At 42.3% G+C, this 21,333-nt stretch overlaps 1 protein-coding gene and 1 long non-coding RNA gene across 3 annotated transcripts; one reads left to right on the top strand and one right to left on the bottom strand.

Moving 5' to 3' along the window:
• Window positions 1-4,282: 4,282 nt before the first annotated feature.
• Window positions 4,283-17,956, bottom strand: LOC110969107 (40S ribosomal protein S14). The gene is made up of 5 exons (XM_022219138.2): window positions 17,866-17,956; window positions 9,563-9,717; window positions 9,323-9,484; window positions 5,186-5,262; window positions 4,283-4,386 (listed from the first exon to the last, which is right to left on the bottom strand). The coding sequence occupies exons 2-5, from the start codon at window positions 9,709-9,711 to the stop codon at window positions 4,319-4,321; spliced, it is 456 nt and encodes a 151-aa protein (XP_022074830.1). The 5' UTR covers window positions 9,712-9,717; window positions 17,866-17,956; the 3' UTR covers window positions 4,283-4,318.
• On the top strand, window positions 5,160-6,718 carry LOC127530554 (uncharacterized). 2 transcript variants are annotated; one of them, XR_007937128.1, is made up of 3 exons: window positions 5,160-5,295; window positions 5,896-5,955; window positions 6,616-6,718. It is a non-coding gene; the product is annotated as an uncharacterized LOC127530554 (long non-coding RNA). The 2 variants fall into 2 exon arrangements; XR_007937127.1 differs by having other exon boundaries at window positions 5,194-5,325.
• Window positions 17,957-21,333: the final 3,377 nt, after the last annotated feature.

Consider the following 21,333-nt stretch of genomic DNA (forward strand, 5'->3'; position numbering starts at 1 on the left):
TAAGGAGACAGTGAAAAGAAAAACTTCCTTTAACAGGAAGAAACCTGGAATAGAACCTGGATCTTTATGTGAGGAACATCTGCTGCTGGAAGGAGGTAGAGAGGAACAGAAGAGGTAGAGGAGGAGGAACAAGGAACATAGAACACACAGGTGGATCCATGTATGATCAGATAGATGACTCATACAAAGTAGAAGCTAACATGTAAACTGATCCATAGTTTCCTGTTCTGGTGTACAGCTCTGGCATTAAATCTACTACATATATAGCTGGTAGTAAAATTCAACCAGTATGTAGAAGAACAGATCAAGTATAGTGAGGGTGATGCAGAGCAGACTGGTGGAAATGAGCAGCTGGAAGCAGAGGGCTGGAGGAAGGTCAGCAGCAGCATCCCACAGTGGTGTCGCATTTCGATTCTAATGTTTGTTTGGCAAAGTGTTGGTGAAAAAAAATAAGGATATCGAAAAATGAAATTTAACTCGTTTTTCGTTATCCGTTTTTATTGGGAAAATAAAAATGGAATAACGGTCAACATTCTGTTTTCTGATGTTTGTCTTGCAAAAGTGTAGTTAAAAAACGGATATCAAAAAATTAAATTTAACTTCTAATTTGTTTTTTGATATCCGTTTTTATTAAAAAAAAGACTGGTTTTCTGTTTTCTGATTTTTATTTTGAAAACGAAAAACGGGAAACGGCCGTTATCCGTTTTTGGTGTTTTGACCCCAAATCGAAAATAGAATGACGGCGACGTACACGGACCGTTGTCCTCCACAGGCTCGTATATAGCTCTCCTGCCAGCCCAGCCTCTGTCCCTGCCGCCCATTGGCTCCTGCAGGGAGGAAGGGAGAACCTGGCAGGTGTAACCTATTGCCTCATCAGAGGCGTTCACGGGCAGTGGGACACCCAAAAATCAAAGAAAAAACTCAAAACACCAATAATCAGGACATGCAATACAACTAAAAACACCAATAATTCAAACCACAAAAACTTGCAACACATACAAAAATAAATATCTAAACAAACAACAGACCCCGTCCCCACTGCCCATTAGTAGGAGGAGGTCAGTGATCTTTATCCTGAGTGAATGCTCCATGTCAGTCACCGGTAAAGTGATCATTTCCTACTATATTTCACCAAACACTGACCTCCTGGAGTAAAACTAGCCCTGTGTGACTCTGCATCTCAGTCATTGGGGGCGTTTTAGCTGTTTTTTATTGTGCGTCTTTTTCTACATCTTTCTCGGCTGAATTCTGGAGGCTGCAGTGGAAATTACTGACAGCATCTGAGGTTGAAATGCAGCAGGCCTGTGGAGCATCACAGAAACATCAGACCAACCAGATGGACGACGTGCAGTAAGCTTATCTATCAACAGGCTGAATCCAAACACCCTGACGGCCGTTACCCCGGCAACACTGCTGCTGTAGACACGTTTACTGTTGCCATGACTACACACCACGTTAAAAGAGGTAATTTTAACCTGAACTACAAGCTTTCCATGAACCTAACCGAGTGGTTTTTCTGTCCAAACCTAACGTGACCCTGTAACAGGGTTTTAAAGTGTATTTATGGGACCGCTGTCTGTTTTTCTGAGCAGCGGTCGACCTCTTTGCACATGGACGTGATCACAGAGGATGTTTCAGCCTGCACACATCTGACATCATATCCAGGCTGTAATGTCAGGAAACGTGAATAAAACACAGACTCCACTTATCCTGTGTGAATGAACTGTGAGAAACAGACGTCCTGGAGTAATTCACAAACTACCAGAGGTGCACAGGTAGAACTAATCCTGTGTGAATAAAGTGGAATATTAGTGGAACAGAAAAGGTTCTGACTGTTATAGAGCCATGTTTAGTCTACCACAAACACTTCAGGAAGCTGTGAGCTCATCAGGCTCTGAAGGAAGAAATGGACTGAACCCTTTACACTGACCACACTGCCAGGAGGTAAAAATGCTGCTCGGTAAGTGGGTCAGAGAAAAGTCAGATGAAACAAAATGTTGTCAAAGGTTTTAGCCAGACTGCAGGACAATGAGACTTCTTCTCCAGCTGCTAAGATAACATCTGTACGAACCCTAATGCAGCTCACAGTTCAATCTGACTTAGAGCTACGTCAGATGGACGTTAAAGCAGCATATCTCCATGTATATGAAACAGCCAGAAGGACTACAAGTTCAGAGACAGCAGTCTGCGTGAATGGGCACAATTTATTACTGGACCGTGGACCAGTAAACAGTAATTTTTTACTGGACCGAATATTTTATGCATACCATACCATGGATTATGGTATTACATCCCATAATCCATGAAATAACCTACCATACTGTCATAGAAACAGCCAAATCTAGCTCAGCATCCACCCTCTCTCATTGTACACCTGGTAAATTACCATCTACATGCACTGTCACCGTCACTGCACCCTCCACCATCCACTTTTACCATTGAATTACTCACCATACACGTCCAATTTGACCAGAAAAACAGCTCTCAGCTTCGTTTTGGCGCTACTTTCACACGCTCCTGCAGAAACTTGAATTTGTACTCAGGGATGGGAATTTTCCACGGATTTCATTTAAAGTTTGGACACTTTATTGTCGCTGATACTCACGCGAGATGGTAACGACGTTAACAAGCTGTCGTTCGATTGTAAACGGCCCAGCAATTGGAAATCGCTGCGCCGCCGCACACATCCCCCCCGCCCCCGTCATCGACTTTCCGCTGGAATCAGAACTTGCTGATCCCATCCCTGTGTACTTGTCACCGGACATCACTCTGTGTGCGCCGGAAATCATGACGTGATCATGTGACATAACGTCATCATACAAAATTGCTGTCCCCCTATGTTCCACCGGACATGAGACCGGTAATGTAGTAAGTTTTACCGGACTTTTGGTACACAAATCGGATTTGACCGATGGTCCGACGTCATTGGCGCACACGGAGACAGGTGAGACACCAGTCTGCAAACTTAACGTCACTGGATGGTCTAAAAGAGTCAAGAACCTGGAACATGTTAGACGGTTCTGAGTGAAAATGAACCCAGCTGACCACTGTGTCTACAGAAAACAGACGATGAGAGGACAACGCTGATAATCTGATCAATGCAGCATCATGAAGATCCACTCACAGTGAGAAGGAAATGTTCAGAACTAAGTTTGAGATGAAAGATCCTGAGATGCTTGAACTCTTCTTAAGCACCGATTTCACTCAGAAAGGAGATATAAAAATGAACCAACAAAGGTCCATCACAAAGACACAGGAAAGGTCTGACATGTCTGTAAACCAACATCAGCTCCATGTGAACACAATCATTCAGTAACAACTGATCTAGTGATCCAGAGACAGCAGAGGACAGAAAGATCTAAAGACCACATGTACAAGATCTGATCCGGTTAGATTGTAAGTAACAAAACTGATCTGAAGAAAGAGCTACACTGGGAAACAGCAACACGTGTTGAGGTATCTGAAGGGTTCTACAAACATCTTTGAGGACCATCAAGCTGTGACCACCATGCTTTAACCATGACGATAAACATTTTACTCCAGAGTGCGTTTCTGACATGAAATGAAGCCTTTAAATCAAATAATCCCTGAATGCTTAATAAATTCTAGATTCTGGATCAACTTCCTGTCTCACTGTCCCTCTACAGCTGAAATCAAGTTCATGTATATTTTAGTATTTTCACAAAGTCTTCTTCTTCTTTTCCCTTCAGGGGTCGCCACAGTGAATCAATTGCCTCCATCTAACCCTGTCTGCTGCATCCTCTTCTCTCACACCAACTACCTTCATGTCCTCTTTAACCACATCCATAAACCTCCTCTTTGGTCTTCCTCTAGGCCTCCTGCCTGGCAGTGGGAAACTCAGCATCCTTCTACCAATATATTCACTCTCTCTCCTCTGGACATGTCTGAACCATCTCAGTCTGGCCTCTCTGACTTTATCTCCAAAGCCTCTAACATGTGCTGTCCCTCTGATGTTCTCATTCCTGATCCTATCCATCCTGGTCACTCCCAAAGAGAACCTCAGCATCTTCAGTTCTGCTACCTCCAGCTCTGCCTCCTGTCTTTTCCTCAGGGACACTGTCTCCAGACCAAACAACATGGCTGGTCTCACCACAGTTTTGTAAACCTTTCCTTTCATTTTAGCTGAAACTCTTCTATCACACCTGACACTTTCCTCCAGCCGTTCCAGCCTGTATTTTCACAAAGTAAACGGAAGTATTTACGTACTGATCAGCTGTACTGATCAGCTGTATCCAGGTGAACAGAGACTCGGAATCGGTGGTGACTTTAACGTTTTATTGATCATCCGTGTTACAGTTTACAGACGGCGACCACGGCGGCCGCCCTTCCTCCTGGTGGAGTCTGACGGGATGGGAGTGACGTCCTCTGGAAGCAGAAACAGAAAAACACCAGTTTGGTCAGATTCTTCTGCATCTCATGAACAAAAGCTTTGAGCTTCTTTAGTTTTCTAGACTCTAAATGCTGCAGCTTTTACTCAGCTGATCGGTTTAAATATTAAAGGTTTCTATGAATCATCAGGATGGAAACGATCAGATGTTTTTAATCTACATCCTGCAGCTCTGGAAGCAGAACCTGAAGAGACTCAGACATGTTCTGTAAGGCTTATGATGGAACTAGTCTTTATGTCCTCCTTATGAGACGTTAGTGACTGACGTCTGTCCTGGTATTTTACAGTAAAAACCAACACGTCTCATGCTGCTACAGACGTTCAGACATTACAGCCGCTACACGCTTCATGTTTAGTGGTTTTCCAGGTTTTGTTTTGGAACTCAGACCAATAAATGGATGTTTGTCACTTTAAAACCTAAACTTGTGCCAGATTCAAGAGCAAATGTTTGACATTAAACCATTTCATCCTAAAACCTGCTGCTGGTCTGAAGGCCACACAGAAAACAGAATGAAACTGTTAGAACTGTGGATCATTCAGTCCTTAATCCTGTCAATAGAACAGACTCTGAAACATGCTAACAGGAGCTGAGACTCCACATCTGGAATGCTGTGACTCAGAGCACATTGATCCTGACCTGTGATTGGATCTAAACTCCAGCTGTGATCAGACCAAACATGACGGTTAAACTGGTTCTATCTACGTTTGTTTTACGTTTGCTGGAACTGATCCATAAACGATGTTCCTCTGAAGAAGCTCTGCAGGATCTCCACCTACCGATGCGTCCGATCTTCATCCCAGATCGAGCCAAAGCTCTGAGAGCCGACTGAGCTCCAGGACCAGGAGTCTTCGTCCTGCAACAAACAGAGAGTCAGTTACCTGGACAGGTAAACGCTCTGCTAGCCTCGTCTGGACAGGTAAACGCCCTGCTAGCCTCACCTGGACAGGTAAACGCTCTGCTAGCCTCACCTGGACAGGTAAACGCCCTGCTAGCCTCACCTGGGCAGGTAAACGCTCTGCTAGCCTCACCTGGACAGGTAAACGCTCTGCTAGCCTCGTCTGGGCAGGTAAACGCCCTGCTAGCCTCACCTGGACAGGTAAACGCCCTGCTAGCCTCACCTGGACAGGTAAACGCCCTGCTAGCCTCACCTGGGCAGGTAAACGCCCTGCTAGCCTCACCTGGACAGGTAAACGCCCTGCTAGCCTCACCTGGGCAGGTAAACGCTCTGCTAGCCTCGTCTGGACAGGTAAACGCCCTGCTAGCCTCACCTGGACAGGTAAACGCTCTGCTAGCCTCACCTGGACAGGTAAACGCTCTGCTAGCCTCGTCTGGACAGGTAAACGCCCTGCTAGCCTCACCTGGACAGGTAAACGCCCTGCTAGCCTCACCTGGACAGGTAAACGCCCTGCTAGCCTCACCTGGACAGGTAAACGCCCTGCTAGCCTCACCTGGACAGGTAAACGCCCTGCTAGCCTCGTCTGGACAGGTAAACGCTCTGCTAGCCTCGTCTGGACAGGTAAACGCTCTGCTAGCCTCGTCTGGACAGGTAAACGCCCTGCTAGCCTCACCTGGACAGGTAAACGCCCTGCTAGCCTCGTCTGGACAGGTAAACGCTCTGCTAGCCTCGTCTGGACAGGTAAACGCCCTGCTAGCCTCACCTGGGCAGGTAAACGCTCTGCTAGCCTCACCTGGACAGGTAAACGCTCTGCTAGCCTCGTCTGGACAGGTAAACGCCCTGCTAGCCTCACCTGGGCAGGTAAACGCCCTGCTAGCCTCACCTGGACAGGTAAACGCCCTGCTAGCCTCACCTGGACAGGTAAACGCCCTGCTAGCCTCACCTGGACAGGTAAACGCCCTGCTAGCCTCACCTGGGCAGGTAAACGCCCTGCTAGCCTCACCTGGGCAGGTAAACGCCCTGCTAGCCTCACCTGGGCAGGTAAACGCCCTGCTAGCCTCACCTGGACAGGTAAACGCCCTGCTAGCCTCACCTGGACAGGTAAACGCCCTGCTAGCCTCACCTGGACAGGTAAACGCACTGCTAGCCTCACCTGGGCAGGTAAACGCCCTGCTAGCCTCACCTGGACAGGTAAACGCCCTGCTAGCCTCACCTGGACAGGTAAACGCCCTGCTAGCCTCACCTGGACAGGTAAACGCCCTGCTAGCCTCACCTGGGCAGGTAAACGCCCTGCTAGCCTCACCTGGGCAGGTAAACGCCCTGCTAGCCTCACCTGGACAGGTAAACGCTCTGCTAGCCTCGTCTGGACAGGTAAACGCTCTGCTAGCCTCACCTGGGCAGGTAAACGCCCTGCTTGCCTCACCTGGGCAGGTAAACGCCCTGCTAGCCTCACCTGGACAGGTAAACGCCCTGCTAGCCTCACCTGGACAGGTAAACGCCCTGCTAGCCTCACCTGGACAGGTAAACGCCCTGCTAGCCTCACCTGGGCAGGTAAACGCCCTGCTAGCCTCACCTGGGCAGGTAAACGCTCTGCTAGCCTCGTCTGGACAGGTAAACGCTCTGCTAGCCTCACCTGGACAGGTAAACGCTCTGCTAGCCTCACCTGGACAGGTAAACGCCCTGCTAGCCTCACCTGGACAGGTAAACGCCCTGCTAGCCTCACCTGGACAGGTAAACGCTCTGCTAGCCTCACCTGGGCAGGTAAACGCCCTGCTAGCCTCACCTGGACAGGTAAACGCCCTGCTAGCCTCACCTGGACAGGTAAACGCCCTGCTAGCCTCACCTGGACAGGTAAACGCCCTGCTAGCCTCACCTGGGCAGGTAAACGCCCTCCTAATGCCACCATTAACCCTCCTGTCGTCCTGCAGGTCAAACTGAGCCGTTTAAAAGTTTGAAAATGTGAAAAAAATACACATCTCCACAGTGAAACTTCTGAAGTCACATTTTCAACATTTTTGGTTAATTTTTGAACATTTTTTGGTGTAAAAAAATAGAAGTTAAGAATGTTTCTTAAGAACATTCACATAAAAACCAACCAAAATCCAGCTAATTTTGCTGAATTTTGGTAGATTTTTGTGTGAATGTTCTTAAAGAAAACAGAAGTTTCACCGATACGTACGGAATCACTTTGGATATTTTTTAGGACTTCTTTGGAAGATTTTTCTCATTTTTTGAAAACATTTACAACACTTTTCTTGTCAAATTTGGGGGATTTTTAAAAAAAATAAAACCTTTAAGGGAAACTTAAGAAATTATTGGAACTTTCTTCCTGAAGGTTTTGCAAATTTTTAGAATTTGGGGAATATTTTGCAAAATTTTAGGACTTTTTTCAGACAAGAAACACAATTTTTTGGTGCCCATAAAGGAAGACAACAGGAGGATTAAATAACCTGACAACAACCCTAAATGTCAACACAACCTGAAAAAAGACAGGTGAGCAGACAGACAGACAGACAGACGGGTAGAAAGACAGACGTAGTGTTGTCAAAAATATCGATTTATCGATAAATATCAATAATTCTGAACTAAAAATGATTCAATATGAATTTTCCCATATACTCAGTTTGTAGCTCTCCCGTTGGTTGCTAAGCAGCCCCACCCGTACACACGCTGCCTGTGGCCCCGCCCCCGTCCCCACGCCCCATGTGAGTGCGGCTGCTGCTGCATGCTAGGTGCTCGTGACTCGCTCGCTACTATTTTTCTGTTTTTGCGGTGTGTAAACGCTGGCTCATCAAGACGGCAATGGCATGTGCAGGACCTTCCCACCCGTTTTAATTGACACCAGAAGCGCTGTGTGGAAATATTTTGGTTATGAACCTGATGAACACGGACAGCCAAAGGGAAAAAAAACGTCATGATGTCATAGATGAGGAGGAAGCCACTGTAGGACTCCAAAGAGTTCATGATGTATGAAAGAATCCCTGAAGAAAAAACAAAGGACCCACTCGAATGGTGGGGAGAAAATGATCAATTGTTACCTGACCTTGCCCACTTTGCTAAGAAGTATTTGTGTATCTCTGCTTCAAGTGTAGCATCAGAGTGTGTGTTTAGCACATCTGGGCTCATCAACTTACAGAGCAGCACACTGACATGTTGGTGTTCATAGCTAAAAATCTGAGAGGGTCAGAAGGAAAGCAAAAGTAAATGTAGCTCGTAGCTACAGAAGTTTTTGTACTTGAATTTAAAAATGCTTCAGATTGCACTGATTTCCTTTTCTCTGTTTTTTCAGTTTCTGTAAAAAGTGCCATAACTGCCTTTTGAATGTGTGACAATCTGAGGCTTCTGAACACTACTGTGAGAAGCACACTACCTCCATGTTTCATTCCTTAATTATTATTGCATTGCATGCACAAATTGCACATACTGTTGTTGTGAGAGAGAATAGTTATCATCAGTATCACTCCAGTTCCAGAGTCCAGACAGTTCATAGTTTTTGTAGTCTACTACTTGCACTTGACTGTTACTTGAAAAGAGAAGACTGTGCTGCTTTTATTTTTACTTGAACTTAAATGCCTGGCCTGCCTTAAGTGTGTGACTCAGGCTTTTTGTATTTGTTTTGAATTGGAGCTTCAGGGATTTGTGTGAAATCTTCAGTCATTAAACATACTGAACTTGCTGCTGTATTATAGTTGGAACTGACAGACTGCACATCTTTTATTTGATTTTTTGACATTTTATTTGTACTACTAAGGACTAAATAGACTGAATGAAATGTGAAAACGTGCACTACCGTTTGTTCTGTCATTTTCTTTAAATAAAAAGAAAACATTTTGGACAGAGATCTTATGGTTGCATGGTATCGAAAATCGTATCAAATATCGATTTTTTTTCAAAATATCGATATCGAAGTTAGAAATCCAGTATCGTGACAACACTAAACAGACGGACGGACGGACAGACAGGTAAACAGACAGACAGACGGGTAGACAGACAGACAGACAGACAGACAGACGGGTACCTGTTGCCCCCGGTGGCCCTCAGCTTGATGTGCAGCGCTGTGATTCCCAGCTCTTTGCAGCGCTGAGCGACGTCCTGAGCGGCCAGCATGGCGGCGTACGGAGACGACTCGTCTCGGTCCGCCTTCACCTTCATCCCTCCGGTCACACGGCAGATGGTTTCCCTGGAAACAGACAGACAGCGGTTAGACCAATGGGAGCGAGGCGGGGGGTGGGAGGCGTGCGGTGGGACGGAGACGTACTTCCCGGACAGGTCGGTGACGTGGACGAAGGTGTCGTTGAAGGAGGCGAAGATGTGGCACACTCCGAAGACGTTCTCTCCTTCAGCCACCTGAGGACCCAGACTGATCACCTGCTCCTCCTTCTTCTCCTTTCCTTTACGAGGAGCCATCTTCTGCTGCAGGAGACGTTAGCAACAAAACCATGAAATAACCATGAAATAACCTTCCCTTTACCAGGAGCCATCTTCTGCTGCAGTCTCAGTGTAAAACAGACTAACGCATGATTTAAAAAAAAAAAATCCTTGAACAACCTTTAAAGACACCCTTAAATTACAATTAACTGAAAACTACCATTAAATATTCTAAAAAGCAGACATGAATAAGACTCAGGGCTTAAAGTGAGAAAAAATCCTGAGCCTGAGCTTCTAAGATCCAATTTATAGTGTCAATAAACGTATTTAAATGTGTTTTAAAACTCACTAAAACACAATATATATGAGATTCTATTAACCCTTTAAGCTTCAGTCAATTCCAGCCACTTTTAGTACAAAAAAATCGCTAATATTCTATTTGTAAATAAAAATATGACGAGAAATACGGGGAATATTGGACGGGCATCGCGAGGTGCATTTCCTTGAAAACGACCGATTCGTGGATTTTATACCGACTTCAAGACATGTTTTGGACAAAATAGTTTACTGGCTTGTTTCGTCTGGATGTAAAAGGTTGGATTATGGCCGTTTTTTGTGGAATATTTTTTTCTGTGTGTAATAATAAACCCAGAAATGTGAGTCGCGCTGTGTGCTTTGAAGCCGTGTATAGAGAACGGATGGATGAATATTTGTTTTTGTCGGACAAATGTGTTTTTCTCACCCGCTGTGGTAATCACATCTGAAAGTGGTTTATACCGGCGGATTCATGAGAATCTAAGCTTTCCATCGGCGTATAGTGTTTGTATAATCGTGTTTGCAGCCGTCGGACATTCTTTAAATTCCTATGCAAATTAGTAGGTGTACCGCCGGCGGTACACTGAAGCTTAACGGGTTAATTCAGAGCAAATATGAGGTCATCTGGTGGAAATAATGTCCATTATGATCCCACTATTTTATTGTTGCTCAAATGTAAAACCTTACTTGGCCAAGACATTTTAGAAAGTGCCCCAAGTCAGATTTTTTTGTGTTGATGTTTCAATACCACATCACTATAAGTGCAAAGATTTATTTTAGTGTAAAGGGGAAAAAAAATCATGAAAATCAAGTACATGTATTATTAATAACTTTTAATAATTTTTATCTCCTCAGTAGATTTAACAAGAACTCCAAACACCAACCACAACCAAACTGCTACAAAACTCTGCTGCTTTCCTTCATAAGGCACAATTTTTACTTGATGTTTTTGAACTAGAGGCTAAATGCTTTACTTTTTATTTTACTTTGCTTTGGTGACTTTTCAGTGTCATAGTACAGGTGTAAGGCGAGATCTTCAACTTCAGAGCCAAAAACGCTCACGAGTGCTTTAGCAGCATTGGAGACCATGTGCACCGTGTCACCAGACATGTCAAGGACAAAGGGATTTCTCTGTGTCGCTGGGTTTCCAGGCCGTTCCTCTTTCCTCTCATCACAGCACAGTTGTCCAGCAAAATGCTGATAACTTGATTCCACTTAAATCCATACGATAGTAGGACGTCATTAACGTCCTCCTTTAACGCAGAGGCATTCACCATGTTTACTTTTCGACTTGCCAAATGCACAGTAGTAACGTTATTGGTCTCGTCATCATAATATCTAATCAGAATATTAAGAATTTTGTCCATGCTCTGAGTGGAGGCTTCATCAGTGTTGAGAGAAAATGTTCCTGCTTTAAGCTTCTCTCACAGACATTTCTTGAAGTATGGGGCTGTACCGTTGGTATTAGCACAGCTGGCCTGCTGATTTCAAACAGACAGTCTTACCAAAGCGGTTTTGTCCTCTGCTACTTTTCTGCAAAGGCGTACGAGTGGTTGGGCTATTCTGAACGACAAATCGTGTTCAGCAATGAAGGAACGTATACGGACTTTAAGGTCACACAAGCGATCAGTGATTGGGGCGGGGCCTCAGTGGTGGTGGTCGCTCCAGGTATCGTTGTTGTGTGATGCAGAGCATGGACAGCTGTGATATGACCAGGGCCAAGCTCATGGAGGAGAAAAATCTTTTTGCCGCTTGTTGCGTATATTAGCTTTCTTGAGCAGAGAACACAGAAGCTAGCTCCTGCCTCTACAAGTTTTCTGCACCAGCTTCCAAAAGGCTTTCCACCGCTGCCCACCTCTTCCATCCACGCCCAGCGCCACCTATTTTTAACTCCACTGTCCACAAGTGTCCTCTCCCGGTTTCAGAAAGCTACGCTCCATGTTAGCGGTGAAGTGAACGAACCAGCAGCAAAAGGAGGCGCTCACAGGCGCAGTCACAAAACACACCTCGACATGCAAAAAGACCCGCCCCCGTCTACTTTTAATTGGTTGATATAGTGTTTGGTTGAACTGTACTCAGGCAATGCTTCAACAGTATTGGTCGAACACTCAAGGACTTTTGTCAGTGTTGTAGTGAGTGTTTTTTATTTTATATGCATAATAAAATAATTTTTTAAATGGTACACTTCCGGATTTTCTTATTTTAATTGGAAGCCCTCTGGACCAAATACAACCACTGGACATACTCATCCAGATTGAGACTGGATTTAAATTTAATGGACTTTGGCAGGTGGACAAAGAATAATAAGTTGAAATGAACATGATATGGAAATGGGGTACTTAATGTCCTATGTTATTTTATTGTAAATCTTTCTTTTGCTTTAATTGTATTTTTTTCTCTGTCTCTTTCTGATTGTGTCCATGTATATGTCTTTAACTGTTACATTGTTCTAAAATTTCAATAAAATTGTTGCTTAAAAAAAAAAAAAGGTACACTTCCATGTGCCGGAAAACTAAGCCCTGAAGACTTAGCAAACCCTTAAATAACTAGGGGTGCAAAAAAATATCGATATGGCGATATATCCCGATACTATGCCACCCAATACAATATTGATTTTTCAGCTCCTAGTATCGATTTTTAATGAAAGCAATGATTTGTGTTTCCGACGTCTTGTAAATACAGTGAGACTTCCGCATCTCCACTCCAGCAGAGGGCGCGGAAGAGTATCTGTGCGGAGTAGTGGCATTCCTGCAGTTGAGGCGCGCTTAGTGGATAAAGTATATGGAAATATGGCTAACAATATCACGACGCCTTCACAGTATAAAGCTGACGTTTGGAAGTACTTTGGCTTCAGATTTGTACATGGAAGTAAAACCGAGTTAGACAAAGAAAACGCTGTTTGCAAGCTTTGTCTGGCTGCCGTGAAATACTGTGGGAACACGACAAACTTGCGAACACACCTAGCAAGACATCATGCTGAGGTACTGGCACAGAAGCAGCTCCCTAAGAGTCCTGAACCAAACCAAACTACGCTGGATAACTTTCTTCCATTTACCTCACCTCGAGCTCAGCGCATCACAGAGTCAATTGTGCATTTTATTTGTAAAGATTTGCGCCCGTACAGTGTGGTTGAAAACACTGGCTTCAGGTGGATGCTTCATACATTGGAGCCGCGTTACAAGATCCCGCAGCGCGTCCACATTGTGGATACAGCTGTGCCCAAAATGTACGACCAGGTAAAGAAAGCGGTGAAAACGTCGCTGAACGCTGCGCAGAGAGTTGCCCTGACTTGTGACGGTTGGACGTCCAGAGCTACCGAGTTGTACATTACCATAACATCTCACCACATCTCCAACGACTGGGAAATGGTTACGCATGTTTTGCAGACGAGAGCAATGCATGAGAGCCACACCGGCAATAACATCGCGGATTTACTGAAAAGGGCAATAGAGGAATGGGGCCTACAAGATAAGGACCCAGTCATCGTCACAGACAACGCATCAAACATGAGCATCGCAGCAGAGCTAGCCGGTATGATGCATTTTAAATGCTTCGCGCACACCCTCAATTTAGCTTCCCAGCGCGCACTAAAGTTGCCCGCCGTCCAGCGCTTGCTGGGAAGAGTGAGACGCATTACCAGTTTTTTCAGACGCAGCACCATTGCCAGCCACGTACTGAAAGAAAAACAAAAGCTGCTGAATCTGCAACAGCACAAACTTCAGACTGACGTTGTCACCAGATGGAATAGCGCACATGACATGCTCCAGCCCTTCCTCGAGCAACAGCCAGCCGTCACTGCTGCCCTCCTCTCAAATGAGGTGAGAAAGAATGAAAGAGACATCAGCACTCTAAGCGAGGCCGACATTACAGCTGCAGAAGAAGTAGTCTATGCTATGAAGCCCATGAAGATTGCCACTGTCGCCATGGAAGAAGAGAAATCTCCAACATTGTCAGCAGTTGCACCAGTCCATGTCCAGCTGATTGAAAAACTCCAGGAGAGCCCAAGTGACTCTAATATGACAAAAGAGATCAAATCTGTCATATGCCAGGATCTTAAGAAGAGGTACTTAGATGAGCAGAGGGAGACACTTCATGTTTGTGCAGCTCTGGATCCCAGATTTAAGGCCTTGCCTTTTCTGTCTGAGGATGAACGCCAGGCCGTCTATGATAGAGTCATCACAGAGACCGCAAGGATCGAGGAGCTATTTCAGGTAAGCTAAATAATTTGATTAAACATTAGACTGTTTTCACATAGTCTTTCATTATTTTTCATAAAGAGGCCTCTGGCACAGTATAAATATTACAGAAATATTTTTAAAAGTGCAGAAATTTAACAGTGGTGAATGTTAGTAAACATTTCTGATCCATGAACAACAGATATTATTATTTAACTGTCATTTAATGCATTTGGGCTTATATAATTAACTAAATTTCATCTAATGTCGTTTTTCAGCAGAGAGGAACTGAAGAAGATGAGACAGTGAAGGCAGAGACTCAGGCTGATGGAGAAGAGGAACATGAGGATGCAGGGCCAGAGGTACTAGATGTTAAGGATGAAGGGAGCAGTCAAGATCCTGAGGAGGAGGATCTTAAGCAGTCAAGATCCTTTGCAGCCATGTCCACATCTAAGAAGAGATCCAGGGATTCTTGTGGCCTTGCTGACCTTCTTGGTCAAACATATGCTTCAGGTTAGTGGAGGAAATTTAAATGTCAAAAAATAGTTTTATTTCTGTTCAGTTGAATATTTGGGCCTCACTAAGCAGAGCAACATTTGTTCAGAATTTGCTTTTTTTGTGACACTGTTCCAGGGGCTGCAAAGAAGGTGAAGACACCAGAGAACCAGGCACAGGAGGAGATGGCAAGATTCAAGGACACTGCTCCGATGCCAATTATCAAAGGGTCCAATCCACTGAACTGGTGGAAAGAGCATGAATGCGATTTTCCCCTCCTGTCAAACCTTGCAAAGAGGTATTTGTGCATCCCTGGGACAAGTGTCTCCTCTGAGAGAGTTTTCTCGACTGCGGGGGACATTATCACCGCACAGAGGAGTGTACTTACCCCTGATCACCTTGATCAGATTCTTTTTCTAAACAAAAATCTAAAAACAAAAGAAGTAAAGTACAAGTACTAGGCCAATTCATTTATCAAAATGTGTATAGTTCCCACTGGTTAGTGTCCATGAACTTTTCAAGTCAGGTGATGTTTGTAACACCAAGTGTCCAACATAGACAGTAAATATTTTACTGTTAAACACTGCTGTTCAAAATCCAAACATAAAGTTACACAATTTTAATAGCACTGAATTTATTACAGTCATGAGTTTTACATCTAGCATCTTGTTTTCTGAGAGGTTAAATGTGATCATCTATCACTGTATCAATCCTCTTTTTTATTTTTATATATATATAAAAAAGTATGGTTTATACAGATTGCTGTATTTTTTCACTCATGAAATGGGCTCTACACAAAGCTGAAAAAACATCTGCATATGCATTGCCAGTGTTTCAGACCACAAAACACTAAAGTGTGATAGCATTTTAACACTAAACATGTTGCAGTTCTTTATCAATTCAAAGCACAAAGCTTAGAGCTCATTTTACTTGAACTGTTAGCATACTGTAAAACTATGATTGATGTTGCTTTTATAAGAACTAATGGTACCTTTGTCTTTAAAATGTGCCTTAATTCTATAGAAACAGATTACTGCTATCTTCATGCCCATTGTTGTTCAAACAACTTGCTTTGCACTGTATATGTTGCTGTAGTTACTGTTCAACAATACCAAATAATTTTTTTGTTTTATTGTTGCCTACAAATTTATGTATTGTGCTGCAAATCATCCAACATATACTCCTATTTTTGCCCAGTTGGTCCAGCTGGTAAGGTAAGGAGGCATGGAAAAGAGTACATAAATACATAAAATGCTAATATTTTGAATCAAACAGTTTGGACTCAATTTGTACACTGATCAATGTAATCTGATATACATATACAGCAACATGTGTTTTCATCTCCATTTAAAAATTTCAAGTTAATTATGGTAATATCGCAATATTGGGATATATCGTGATACTATCATATCGTGACCCAAGTATCGTGATACGTATCGTATCGTGAGGGGCTTGCCAATACTCACCCCTATAAATAACCCTCAAACAACCTGAAAAAACACCCTGAAACAAACCTTAATAAACCAGAAAACAACCCTAAAATAGCACTTCAGCAACCTGAAAACACCCCTTAAAAAAATCCTCAAATAACCTGAAAAAAAACTGAAACAAACCCTTAACTCACCTGAAAGCAATCCTTTTGTAAACCTTTAACCAACTAAGAAACAACCTGAAAATAACCCTTAAACACATCCTTAACTAACCTCAAAACTACCATTAAGTGTTCTAAAAAAGTGCCCATAAATAAGACTTAAACCCTTAAACAACCTTAAACAACCCTTACCACCAGAATAAACGTGCATTTAGATAATTAATGCATCTTTTTTACAACAGAAAGAAGCAAAATGCAGACGACATGAATTTTTTAACTATAAAACACCACAACATTTAGAATATTAACAGTCATTTTAACATCCATTCAGTCCTAATAAACTTCATTAAAGCGTCCAGCAGGAAAAAATCTGAACAACCGTCTGAGACGTTTGGATCACCGACTGGTTTCTGAGTTTAAGATAAGATAGATTTTATTAATCTCACAAAGGAGAAATTTAACATTACAGGGCTCTTAGATAGACTTTACAGAATAAAAGCTTTCTGCTTCTAACTCTGGATGAGTTTACAGAATAAAAGCTGGACGGTTCTAACTCTGGATCTCTGACCTTCATCCAGCCAGATTTATTGATAGACGATCGATCAGCTCTGATAGGAAACACTCTGCTCGTTAATCAATAAATTAAAGTGAGAAGCTCTGAAACAGGACGAAGAAACTGAACCAGAGCCTCAAACTGAGCTCAGATCAGAAGGAGTCTTTTCATCGATCAGCTGAGATGAAACCGATAATCAGAGGATTGATCTGGTGTAATGATGCAGCTTCAAACTCTGAAACAATCTAAGCCCAACCTAAAAACAACCCTTATATAAACCTGTAACTAACCAGAAAACATACTATTAACTAACCTAAAAACAACCCTTACATAAACCTGTAACTAACCAGAAAACATACTATTAACTAACCTAAAAACAACCCTTACATAAACCTGTAACTAACCCGAACACAAACCTTACAGAAACCTCTAACCCTTAAACAGCCCATAATTTTCCTCCTTTCTAACTTTTGGAGCCTCGTTCAAGAAACGTGGGTCCTGTCCGATAATGGAACCCGGGGGTCTGACCGGTCACATGGCGGATGAAGCATCAACACGGAACAATAAGCGATTTGAACCCGGTACCGCCGGTGAAAGACGCGCTTCTGAGTCCGTGGAGTGAATCTGAAGAAGCTCAGAGTGTGAACACAAACCGGAGGATTTGAAACGTTACTGGAGGAAGAGCTACCGGGATGCTAATATTAGCTTGTTAGCTTCTACGCACCACCGAGTCTTTTCCTGACCACTTTTTACCTGCAGATTCACCTCAGACTGCGCAAACACCTGAATGACGTATTTAAACGAGTTTCACTGAATTAATAAAAATGGTTTTACTGCATAAACAAACATTTTTCGCTCCCGGACTCTCCGCTCGGAGGTAAGATGGCGGAAGCTGAACGAATGACAGAAAAACGTCTATAAACTGGCATTAACGTCCGAACAGAGAAATAATTTTAAACACATCAGCATGAAACAGCGTCTCAGAATCAGAACCCACAGGTAAGAAGAGCAGATGGTCTCCTGGAAAACAGATTTAAGGCGGATTAAAATCAGACAGAACTCACCTGTGAGCGTCTCTATAGCGGGCAGAAACAAGAAAGGAAGGAACTTCCGCTTCCGGGGCAGAAGAGAGAGAAAAAGCCAACGAAGAAGAAGAGACGAAGAAGAAGGAGAGGTGCTGCCGCCACGTGGCCACTACCGCAAACAGCGTCACTAGATCACAGTTTAGATTATTTGTATTTAATATTTAAGCTCATTTAACTTGTTTAATGATTAATTTTATTATTGTATTATACTTGACCTTTTAATATTTAATTCGACTTAAAACTGTCCAGTTTTATTGTTCAAATGTTTTTATTATTTTATTTACATTTTCTTTATTATTTATTATATATAAAATTAATGAAGAAAATGTTTTTAAAAATAATCTTAAATATAATGTTATATGTATGTCACTCATTATTGAGAGTTGGACCAAACATGTCCTACACAGAATTTACACTAAAAATCAAGAAATTCATCATGATTATCACACCTACAAAGTTAAATCTAAAGGAACTGTTTTTAACTTAGTTATTTTTTTGCAGTCATTTTAATTTTTTTAGGGAAATTTTCTTTAATATATGGTCTGTCTTTAGAAGGTCCATGTTATTGTATTTGTCCTCAGCAAGGGTTCACAAGAGTGATCTGCCACCCAAAAATATTTAAAAGCTCTAAAATTGTGAATATATATCAAATGAAAAAGAAGGGTTACAAATATGTAAAACAATGCATGAATTGAACGTCAGACAATATTTTCTATAAAAAGATGTTGTGTCCTCAGTTTCAGTGGACTCCATCAGATGTTTTCATAAACCTCATTGAATCAGGCAGCAGCATGGTCAGCATATCCCTGAGGACCTCTTTTTGTCTTCCTGGCTGTGCTGAATGCAACATTACCACACTTACTCTGGTAAGTTTAAACTTTTTGATCAACATTTCTATGATCACAGCTGGACCATGTCAACACCATCTTCCTGTTATTTTTAGTTTTTTTTTTAAACCACAGTGGATTGAATTTCAGTATTTTAGTGAGGTTATTGAGACAGCTTGCAACTGAGGAAAAAACAGCTATCTGCAGTGTACAATACATGTTTTGGAGGGGAAATACTTGCCCTTAAGTCCACTCAGTCAGGCTCCTTGTCTTACAGAGTTGACGTGTAAGCTGATGGAGTTGACAAATCCACCAATAACCTCTTATTGTGCTAATATAATATTATTGTGAACTTAGTAAAGGATTAAAATGTTATTTCAGGGTTTTATTTAATGTCTGGCACTACTAAAGGTTTATTACCTGAAGAATAGAACTAACATGACTTTGAATGCAGTCTAGTTTCCTGCTGACATTCAAGCCGTAGAACAACTCAGAAGCTGTCAGCTCTCACATAACACCTAAAACTAAAGAATTATGTGAAGACACAAAGGCAGCCATCATGAGTGAGAGACAGGTAGAGAAAAAACTGAAGATCTCCAAGACAGATGTTCATTACACCAAGAAAACCAAACCCAGCATGGTTCTACCAAACTGCTAGCTGGTCAAGAAACGTCTTTCTACCACCAGATGACCGTCACTCATCTGTTCCTGTCAGATAATCGTCTTCAGACCTCCAGGAACCTTAAAAATAAGTGGACACTGTGGAGAAATGGGACTAGTTCATCAAGGACAGTTGGAAAGTGACTTGTTGAAGCTGGTCTGAAGTCCCACAGGGCAGGAAGAAGCCCTTCATCAAGGAAAGGCAGAGGAAAGCCGGTTACTCTTTGCTGGGATCACAAGGATTGGACTGTTGATGATTGGGCTACGGTTCTCTTCAGGGATGGATCCAGTTTTCACTTTATGTCCACTCCAGACAACTTACTGGTTAGGAGGAAGCCTGGAGAAGCTCCAAAGCAGACTGTCTGCCCCTACAGTAAAACATGGGGGTGGATCAGTGACCATCTGGGGTAGTTTCAGTCTGGGTGGAACAGGGACAATGAACCAGGTCATGTTTGGGGCTACTCTAGAAAACAGTCTTCTTCCATCAGATGGAACACTCTTTCCTGCCTCCAATGACTGGATTTTCCAACAGGTCAGTTAAAGCCTGGATGGAGAACCAGAACATTGAACCATGCCTTGGCTGCTCAATCACCAGATCTAAATCCAACTGAAGACCTGTGGAACATCATCACACGCTAAACGGAGAACCACAAGCCCAAAAACAAGCAGATCAGTTAGAATGAGTGCAACAGGAATGATGTGATCAGAAGCTGGTGGAGAGCATGAAGAGACATCAGGAACAATGGTTCTGGATCAGTACTAACTCCTGGTGGATCATGGGACTAAAACAGACAGAAAAGAAAACATGGAATCCTAGAAGCTGTTTCTGGCAGAACAATGCCATAGCTACTGATGGAAGAACTGAAGGGATTCTGGTTATTACCCAGAAAACCATTAAAATGTCTGATACCAGCTCTGAAGTTAAACCCTTATGAGCTATTTTTGTTGCCATCATTATATTTGTGCAAACTAATGAACCTTTAGAGGTACCAGGCATTAAAATGAACAAGAAACTGAAGAAAACCAGGTGGTCTGATCATTTTTTCCATGAGTGTAAATAGCATGAATGACATTATTTAACCATACTGTATAACCTACACTTCTAACTTGTAGACTATGTTCAGGCTGTGTCTACTGATTGTTGTGTCACTTTCCCAACATTTATATATTTAATGATAATAAAAAAAGTCACTCTGTAGATTTTCACAGCATCTGGTTGTGAAGCTGAATATTCCATCAGATGACAGCCTCTGTCGATGGACCCACTTCTATTTATATAGAAAACCAAATTCTAATTTCAGGAAAATGCAACATTTCTTATTTTCATGGACTTATACTGGAACTTCTTTGTAAATATTTGTTTATATTCAATGTCTGCCAACTCTGTCCGTTCCTCATCAACACCGCCAGATGTAGGTTTTGTTAATTTTTTAAAGAAATTCTTCCTTCTTTCTTCAGTTTGTTGTTCATGTAATAAAGGTCCATCTGATCTACATCCTCTTATGTCTTCATTATTTAAGGAATGTTTTTTAATCATATTAAAATTGAAAATGGAGTTTGAAAATGAAGATATCTAGAAATTAGACTTTTCAGAATAGCGTGAAATCACAACTTAAGTTTACATGATGTATGTTTTTACATATCAGAAAAACTAAACCCTTTTACAACGTAATTCAGAACTTTAGATTCTTGTTGGACTGTAAGAATTAAACTTGTGAACTTCTTAGTGTGTGTGACGGAGTTGACACAAATCATGTTCAAAAGGGAAACATGTTTATTTTTCCAAAAAATAGTTTTTATTTTGAACCTGTTCCTTTACGTGGCTTAATAGTGAAGACTTTTCTTTACAGAAACATATAACTCTAAGTAATACAGTGCGGATTAAAAAAAAGAATTTTAAAACCTGTTTTATCTCAACTTTATTTATTTGTTTTATTTTTACTGTTTATTCCTTAATTTT

Source organism: Acanthochromis polyacanthus, chromosome 17, assembly GCF_021347895.1.
Source record: "Acanthochromis polyacanthus isolate Apoly-LR-REF ecotype Palm Island chromosome 17, KAUST_Apoly_ChrSc, whole genome shotgun sequence".
Taxonomy (NCBI): Eukaryota; Metazoa; Chordata; class Actinopteri; family Pomacentridae; genus Acanthochromis; species Acanthochromis polyacanthus.

What these genes read in the sequence shown, in the direction of transcription:
- LOC110969107 (XM_022219138.2), bottom strand. Translation starts at nt 9,711, where the DNA reads ATGGCTCCTCGTAAAGGAAAGGAGAAGAAGGAGGAGCAGGTGATCAGT. An exon ending in AGGGCCACCGGGGGCAACAG is followed by an intron (nt 5,263 to 9,322) that starts GTACCCGTCTGT and finishes TGTTTGTTGCAG; the next exon opens with GACGAAGACTCCTGGTCCTG. An exon ending in GATGAAGATCGGACGCATCG is followed by an intron (nt 4,387 to 5,185) that starts GTAGGTGGAGAT and finishes TTCTGCTTCCAG; the next exon opens with AGGACGTCACTCCCATCCCG.